Raw genomic sequence first — 7948 nt, forward strand, 5'->3', positions numbered from 1 at the left:
CGCCCGCGACGCGACGCCTCCCATCGACCCGCCAGCCGCCACCCTCGCGGACGAGCTGCACGAGGTCACGGTGACCGCAGCGGCCGACGTGCTCCGCGCGCTGGACGCCACAGGGGGGCGCGTGGAGCTGGTGCTGGAGGGGTCGGAGGGGGAGGAGGATGGCGAGGGGGGCGCCGCGGGGCGGGGCGCCGAGCTCGCCGCGTGGCGGGCCATGGCGGAGGAGCTGCGCGCGTCCACCGCCGCCCTGTCCTCCTCCTCCTCCGGCGACGAATGGGAGGGGACAGCCGGGTCGGGGAGCGACGCAGAGGCCGGGCGGGAGGGTGGGCCGAGCGCCGGCGCCGGCGCCGGCGCTGCCGCGCCTGGCCCCGCGCATGCCGGCGCATCCTGGTCGACCCTGCAGCGCGCCACCTGGTCCACAAACGTCCTGCAGGCGTATCGAGGTGAGGGGGAGGCGCGGAGGGTGCAACGCCGGGGGGGCCTGGACTCTGGGGAAGAGGTCAAAACAGGCGGGAGGCTGTGTGCACACCTCCAGTTCCAGTTGCCTCTTGACACCTCCTGGGGACTGGTGCACGGTTGGACGGTGCAGCTGCAAATGCGGTGGCCCCCGCCCAGCCCCCGCCCCTGCTGCCTGGGCGGAGCGGAGAGGGTAGACGTACTCAGGGAGGCCAGCCCGCGCCTGGGTTCTTCTGCTCAACAAGCACACCTCCCGTCAGCGTGCACATCTACCACACTCCCGCCCACACCCCTGCCATTCACCCCAGGCCACCGCAATGCCCAGACGGTCAAGGGCGTGAGTTTCCTGGGGCCGGACGATGAGTGGGTGCTGTCGGGCAGCGACGACGGCCACATCTTCATCTGGGAGCGGGAGGGAGGCAAGCTGGTGGCGCTGCTAGAGGTGCGGTGAGGGGGGGGGGGCCCTCTGTCTTGATGAATGGGGCTGTTTGCTTTGCACATGTGCTGTTGTCGAGTGGGAGCATGGGGCCCCCGTCCTGGAGCCTGAACATCGAGATTTCGGGGACGAGGAGACCCCTGCGCACGGCCTTTCCACCCCAACCCCCCCCATGACTGCTACTGCGCAGGGCGACCGCCACATCGTCAATTGCCTGGCCCCCCACCCGACGCTCCCCCATGTCCTGGCCTCCAGCGGCATCGACTCGGATGTCAAGGTGTGGGGTGTGCAGGCGGGCGAACCCGCCGCCCTCGGCGCCGCCGCCAGCATCCTCATGGCGCGCAACGCCGAGGAGCAGGGGTCGCGCTACTCCCGCTCCTACATGGTGTCCGCCCAGGTCCTGCAGTCCATGATGCGCCAGGCGGCGGCGGGGGAGGGCGGGCGGGGCCTGGTGGGCCCCGGCGAGTGCGTGATCTGCTAGCGGCCCGCGAACATTCTTTTCCCAATCGCCGCTTGTCTCCTGTACCAAGATGCACGTTCTCCATGTGCATAGCCATACCCGTGTGTACCTTTCTGTACGGCTCCAGAGCGTGACAGGCTCCCTCGTGGCAGCTAGGGAGAAAGACCGCTCTGGATCGCCCATCGTAATGGAGGAGGAGCGGATCCCTTCCAAGGTTTCACGGGGCAACTTCACGCCTTCAAACATAAGGCCTGTCATTCATCTCCAGCTCCCTGGTCTCTGCAGCATCGCCGGCTGTCTCCTCTCGCCAGGGCGACGAGGGGCTCCCCACCTCGGCGGAAGGGGTCGCAGGATTCGCACCGCCCCTGTGAATGGAGGGGGAGGGTAGGAGCGCAGGGCCCAGTTCGGGCGCCAGCACGAGCGGGACGGGCACTGCACGCAAGCGTCGTCGAAGCCGGGTCGGCGATGCCGGGAGCGTGGACCTCGCGGCACCCTCCCCTCGGAGTGAGCGACCCAGGAGCTTTTACACCTGCGCTACCGCCACCAATGCATTGGACTGGCATTGATCCTATTACCCAATCCTGTGCAGGTCCATCCGAGGTGACGGTGCTGGCCGAGGTCCCGGCTCCTCGAGCCCCGCTCTGGGGCGAGCTGGAGGAGGAGAGCCTGGACCTGACCACCCCTCCCAGGCGCCAGCGGGCCCGGCCGCCCACCCAGCCGCGCTCCTCCAACCCGACGCGCCCACGCAACGTCTCCAGCGCCCAACAGGCGCAGGATGCGGCGCTCGCCCGCAGCTTCCAGGTGCAGTTGCTGTGAGGGCAGGCAACCTCGAGGGTGCCACTCAGGCCGGTGGTGCCTGTCTCTCCAGCGATGGCTTGCTCCCCCGGGTGCCCACCTCGCCGCCCCACCCCCCAACCCCACCCATTCCAGGAGGAGGAGGAGGCCTGTGCTCTGGTCCGCGACGAGCTTCTCTTTGCGCGCATGGATGCGCTGGCGGAGCAGGAGGAGCTGGGGACGACAGGGCACGCCCCCAGCATCTTCCCGCCGGCGCCGGAGTGGTGGAGCCCCGGCGCCGAGCAGGTCCAGCAGGCCTCCGTGCGCTACGACTGGCTAGAACGGGTGCTGAGCCTGCTGTCCGAGGAGATGGCGGGCGGAGGTCGGTGGGCCGGTGCGGCCGCCCCCGCCGCCGGACCCCTGGCCCTGTTGATGATGGCCCAGCGCATGGGATCGGCGGGCGGCGGCAGGGGCAGGGGGGGGGGACTCCCTGCCCACCTCCTGCTGAGGTGAGGGGGTTAGGTGGGTGCACTGCCTGGCCAGGATGCCTCCCACACTTCCTCGCGGGAGCGGCACCAGCTGCAGCACCGTCGCTGCGATGCTGTCATAGCCAGTCAGTTCTTCATCGCTGCCCGACCGCCCCCCACACATCCACCCATGCTGCAGCGATCGCGACTTCACTGCGGACGATTACGAGGCCCTGAGAGCGCTGGACGAGGGCCTGGAGGATCGGCGGGGGGCCGACGCGGCCAGCATACGTGCCTTGCCGGTGGAGCGGCTCTCGCGTGAGGCCGCCGCCGAGGTGGGAAGGTGCGTGGTATGCCTGGAGGATGTAAGCCCGGGCACTAGGCTGAAGCGGCTGCCCTGTGGGCATGCATTCCACACCCGCTGCATCGATCGCTGGCTGCGCTCGCGAGGGGCCTGTCCGGTGTGCCAGCGGGGCATCGGACCCGAGGAGCTGCTCTGAATGATGCTTTACACAACCGGAGCGGACCGGGATGGAATCCCACTGCGCAGCGATGCTCTTTTCCTGCCACCGCTTTGAATGTACCATGGTCCCACAGCCAGAGTGGACGTACAGGGGCAGCGAATGGCAGCGAGGGGCATCGGGAACGGCCCGCTCCCCACGCTTGCCGAGATATTTCCCCCCGGAAGCCGTTGTATTTGACCCCGGGCTCGGGTGTATCTCCCTGCCTCTCAAGTCGGAAACAACCCAGTTAGGACTGCACACCGCTGGATCTTGGAGGCTGGATGAGTATATGCCCCGTGGAGGGATTCTAAAGTGTGCGACACGGCTGCCCTTCCGACCCGGGACAACTTGCGACAACTCAGGTGTGTTTCGGCACTGCAGTCGCCCTGGCTTTCGGGGTTGCAATTGCCCAGACCGAACGAGACGGCGGTGTGACTCCTGGGATTTGCCTTTGCCTAGGCGCGACTGGGCCGGCGTGTCGAGCTGACCTTACGGGGGGCTGACAACCCAGCGCGCCCGTACCCTCGCAGGGCATGATGGTCGAGAAACGAGGTGACGGAGGGTTGGCGGGACTCTCACTTCTCCCAAAAGTTCGAGTGAAAAATTGGGTAGCTCCTGGTGGGCTGTTTCAGGAGCCCGACGGCGCGGAGAGCCCACGCACACCACAGCACCAGCTCATCCCCACTCGGGTGTACTGTGTTCCCCCGGGTGCACCGAAAATAAAAGCGCTTGGCTCTTCCAACTGCCCCAAGCTCTGGGGGGAGGCCTGACGCTCACCCCCACCCCCTGTACCATGTTCTGTTCTCTTTCCCCCCCTCCCTCCCCCCCAAATACCCTTATGCTGAGCGCCAACCTTGCCTATATGGATGTTTTGGAAGCCAGTGCCTGTGCTGGCTGGTTTCACCCCTCTGTTCCTTTGTCGCGGCATCTCAAGCCCCTCCCCACTAACCCTCTGACCCATGCTGGTGACTGGGCGCGGACGAATTCCTCTGCCCCAGTAGTAGCTCGCTTCCGACCCCTCCTGGAATTGTTTTCCCCTGAACTCCGCAGCTCTTGCCCCATGCTGACACAAGCCTGACCCGCCTGACTGACCAACTGACCTGGCGACTGCCACGAATCCCAACCCACATGGGCAAGCAGCCAGGTTCATCCCATGTCATGCCCCCGCCCTCCCGGAATCAACCACTGCCCCACACATACCAACATGCCCTCACCTCTGGTTTTGACCAACGTGCCGGTGTTGTACCATCAAGTGTCTTTTCATATGCAGAGTCAAGAAGATCCGGGCACAGACCTCTGTGGGCTGGGCTGTTATGGGGCGACGGACCGTTCAGGGGAGGATACTCAGACGCCAAGTCTCCACAGGCCCCCGTGAGGCCCGGAGTATGGAGAGTTGACCGGTCCCTTTTCTCGGCCTCGTCGCACGGATAGTCGAGCTTAAACATGATGTGTACAGTATAATGGATGTAATAAACATGGCGCATGTGCAAGTTGGCATGGGCGCCTTGGGTGAGACCTGGCTGCAGTCAGAATCGACCCTACGCGATACAAAAATCCTCCGATAGCACAACCCCGAGACATTACCGTCAGCTTCGGTACCATGCAAGCATGCCACTCTGGACCGGCGTTCACGCCTGGCTACAAAAATCCATTGCAACCTTTGAGACAGCATCCTCGATCCCGGGCGGCATCGGGGTGCGTGCGCGCACGTCGGGAGGAGGGCGGCCAGAGTGTGGGGCAATCATTACAAGACGGGGCAAGGGCCCTCACCCCCGACGAACGGGGCCTGGTCACACGCTTCCTGAGTGGCGCGGTTGCAGGTATCCCTGGAGGACTCGCTTGCCCTGCCGTGCATGTCGCCAGGCTGACCCTTCAGCTTCAGAGCAGGGCCTCCATCGTGGTCACTCTACCCCCAGGTGGCGCGGTCGTCAAGTATGGGAGCCTCCTCAGTGACACCCTGATGCATCCCAACACGGGTCTGGCACTCTCCTTCGTCACCGTGCCTCCCATCACCGCTGCCCTGTTGTTGTGGGTCTACTCTGACAAGAAAGCCGCGTGATGCCCCTGTCTGTTTCCCCTGATCACCACAACAACTGCCACCCTGGCAGGTCACTGTAACATGACAGGAATGGGTATACCCTCCAAGGTTCAGGCAGGGCTGATGGCTTGGGATCGAGACAACTCGCCTCCTCACGGTGTATATGGCGCCTGAGTAAGCGAGAGGGCATCCAACTGCTGCGCCGCTGCTGCATCCTCTGAGGCAAGGGGGAGCAACAGCTTCAGGCGGAAGGCATCGCTGCCATTCAAGTAGTACCTGCAAGTGAATGAGGGCAGGCACACGGTGTGACGCTGCTGCAGCATCGCTGTCCTTCGGGGGGGGAGGGGGGGCGGCCCGCATGTGTCCTCAGGCATGCACACCACTCGACCCTCTTGGGCCCCCAAGATCCCAGTGGGCCACAAGCCTGCTTGCTCTTCATTGCGGCACGCTGTGTGCAGGTCGCAGGGACCAATCTCCAGCAAACACAGTGATTCCCTCTCCCTGATCCCAGCTATCGACCCGCCGGGTCACCGCGCGCCCACCGCTTGAGCCGCTTGTCGCGCACAAAGCCAAGACGCTCGTAGAGGCGGAGGGCGCCCACATTGGTGACCTCTGCCTCCAGCGCCACCTCCTCGCACCCCATTCCCTGCAGGGTCTGGATGACGCAGCGCACCAGCTGGCTCCCTGCGATTGTTTTGGAAGGCTGACAGCGTCCGATGCAGTGGTGGCCACGAAGGGCGCCGCCGCAGAGGGACCGTGGGAACAGCTGGGCTCCAACTGTTCATTCAAGTCCCCACCCCTGCACCAAAACTCGTCATCTCACCCACGCCCAGCACGCGGTACGGCTTCTCCACCACCAGCATGGCAATGTAGCCGCGGTACAGGGCGTCGCGGTGGCGCTCCAGCTTGGCCACGATGGCGCCGAAGCAACGGTCGCCATCGCGGGCCAGGAAGCAGAGCTGGGGCCAGGAGCGTAGGAAGTAGCGGTAGGTGAAGATGGAATAGGGCTCGCTCAATTCCGCGTCCACCAGGCCCATGACCTGCGACATTGGTGGGTGCTGATTGCTGAGGTGGGGTCCCAGGCAGCGCCAGGGGGATCCCTGCTCGGCGTCCTCCTCCAGGACCCGACCCACCGTGCGCATGTCCTCCTCATTCCGGTACTGAACATAGGTGGAGGGGGGGGGGGGGGTGGAGCGCCGTTAGGCAATGTAGATTCGGCAGGCGGCACCTTTGGACACGCAACTTTCGTCACTTCATTCGCATGCGCACCTGGTGGTATGCGATGCAGGCATCGGGACGTCCGGAGGTGGACGTGGCCTCCTCCGCCATGCCCTCCACCCCGATCCAGCGGTTGGCAACAGACTGTTAATCGGTTGCCATAAGTACGCTTGGTCTTGCCTTGTGAGTGTGAGAGGAGGGATCCACTCCCGAGCGCCAAGCCTCATAGGCATAGAGCAGGATTCCCCGGAACGCGCGCGCGCGCGACGCCCCTTCTGGCAGGTGATCAGTAGGCATGACCGGTGCCTCAAAATGATTCATTTACCATCCCTCAACGTTTCAACGTTTTCCAGACTACAATGCAATACAGCAGGTGGCCACCTTCAGGACGCGACGGCGGTAGAACGTGCACCCACAGGGATCTGGGGGAGGACCTGCGGCAGCTCCTCCTCCTCCTTGACGAGGCCTGCCACCCTCAGCTGATCCAGGGCATCCTCCTCCTCCTCCTCCGTGTCAGAGCCCGCCAGTGCAGGCTGTCCAGGCGATGCAAAGGGGGAGGGGCGCTGCGCCGGCTGGCCGCCTGCCGAGTCGCCGGGGCTGGCTCCCAGCGAGACGCCGCGCTCCGGCGAGCTCGGGCTGTCGCTCCCTCCTCGGCCATGCGTGGCAGCGCCAGACCCTGCCGGGGCGAGGCCGCAGAGAGCACGCAGCGTGGCCTGCGCTCCCTCGTCCCCGCTGCAGGAGGAGGCGGAGAGGTAGATGCGGACGGGGAGGTCGGTGGCGCGCGGGGTTCCCGTGCCGGCCCCCCCTCCCACGGCGGTGGAGCACAGCCGGCCCAGCGTGCCCAGCGCGGCGACCGAGCCGGCCTGCACGCAGCGCACGACGCGGGGGGGCCCGGAGCCCTCGGCGGGGCCCCAGCGGGCCGCGGCGCCCGCCTCCGCGGCGGGGGAGAGGGGCCACGTGGGGGACGCCGGGGACGCACAACCAGTGCCCCTTCCCACCGCCAGCCTGCTCAGTGACTGCTGGCGCCGGCTGAAGGCCGAGGGGCGGGCCAGGGTGTACCTGCTGCGCTGGTATGCCCTGGGCGAGGCCTGCATGGCGGGGGTGAGGGGAGATGCGGTGGAGAAGGACAAGGAAAGGGGTGTTCTGGCTGGTCTGCAAAGTTGCTGAGATCGCATGTCGGGAGGATCCCCGAGCGACTCAGGGCCAAAAGGCTGGAGGAGAGCACGGGTCAACAGCAGTGGACACAGCCCAGCCATGGGCTTGCACCGCGACAGGTCGGACCCCCCCCGCACCGTCTGCCCCACCCCATCCGCCCCACAAAGCCCCCCACAGACTCACGGCATCCCAGGCACCGGCATCGCCGGCGGCGGGCGCCGGGCCCCGCCTGCGGCCCAGCTTCTCCGCGTCCAGTGTGATGCCCGGGGCAAAGGTCCACTTGATCCCAGGCTCGTTGGGGTCGAGGTCCAGGCACTGGCCGTCGTCCAGCGTAACGCGGATGGCCGCCGCCACCCTCGTCCACCGCCGTCGACCTCGCCCGCGGCCGAAGCGGCGCTCGGCGGGGCGGTACACGCCCACGCGCCAGCCCGCGGCGGCTGCGCC

At 66.3% G+C, this 7948-nt stretch overlaps 4 protein-coding genes across 4 annotated transcripts in view; 1 reads left to right on the top strand and 3 right to left on the bottom strand.

The window, feature by feature from the left end:
- F751_5971 (DDB1- and CUL4-associated factor 8) overlaps nucleotides 1-3090 on the top strand; it is a gene marked incomplete at both ends in the record, with an annotated part of 7174 nt that extends 4084 nt beyond the window's left edge. Inside the window, 7 exons of the mRNA XM_011400023.1 lie at nucleotides 56-130; nucleotides 401-440; nucleotides 762-895; nucleotides 1080-1286; nucleotides 1950-2150; nucleotides 2280-2482; nucleotides 2790-3090. Coding sequence (XP_011398325.1) covers nucleotides 56-130; nucleotides 401-440; nucleotides 762-895; nucleotides 1080-1286; nucleotides 1950-2150; nucleotides 2280-2482; nucleotides 2790-3090 — 1161 coding nt within the window. The remainder of the gene's footprint in view (nucleotides 1-55; nucleotides 131-400; nucleotides 441-761; nucleotides 896-1079; nucleotides 1287-1949; nucleotides 2151-2279; nucleotides 2483-2789) is intronic.
- A 631-nt stretch (nucleotides 3091-3721) lies between these two features.
- F751_5972 (hypothetical protein) lies at nucleotides 3722-4243 on the bottom strand (the record flags this gene model as incomplete). Its single annotated transcript, XM_011400024.1, has 1 exon — nucleotides 3722-4243. The coding sequence occupies one exon, from the start codon at nucleotides 4241-4243 to the stop codon at nucleotides 3722-3724; it is 522 nt and encodes a 173-aa protein (XP_011398326.1).
- A 1040-nt stretch (nucleotides 4244-5283) lies between these two features.
- F751_5973 (N-alpha-acetyltransferase 30) lies at nucleotides 5284-6460 on the bottom strand (the record flags this gene model as incomplete). The annotated part of the gene is made up of 4 exons (XM_011400025.1): nucleotides 5284-5407; nucleotides 5674-5815; nucleotides 5955-6291; nucleotides 6401-6460. The coding sequence occupies 4 exons, from the start codon at nucleotides 6458-6460 to the stop codon at nucleotides 5284-5286; spliced, it is 663 nt and encodes a 220-aa protein (XP_011398327.1).
- Nucleotides 6461-6732: 272 nt separating this feature from the next.
- F751_5974 (Histone-lysine N-methyltransferase ATX2) overlaps nucleotides 6733-7948 on the bottom strand; it is a gene marked incomplete at both ends in the record, with an annotated part of 3481 nt that continues 2265 nt past the window's right edge. The window contains 2 exons of the mRNA XM_011400026.1: nucleotides 6733-7212; nucleotides 7348-7426. Of these exons, the coding sequence (XP_011398328.1) occupies nucleotides 6733-7212; nucleotides 7348-7426 (559 nt within the window). The remainder of the gene's footprint in view (nucleotides 7213-7347; nucleotides 7427-7948) is intronic.

The sequence above is a fragment of the Auxenochlorella protothecoides genome (genome assembly GCF_000733215.1).
Source record: "Auxenochlorella protothecoides strain 0710 unplaced genomic scaffold scaffold78, whole genome shotgun sequence".
NCBI classification, from domain to species: Eukaryota; Viridiplantae; Chlorophyta; class Trebouxiophyceae; order Chlorellales; family Chlorellaceae; genus Auxenochlorella; species Auxenochlorella protothecoides.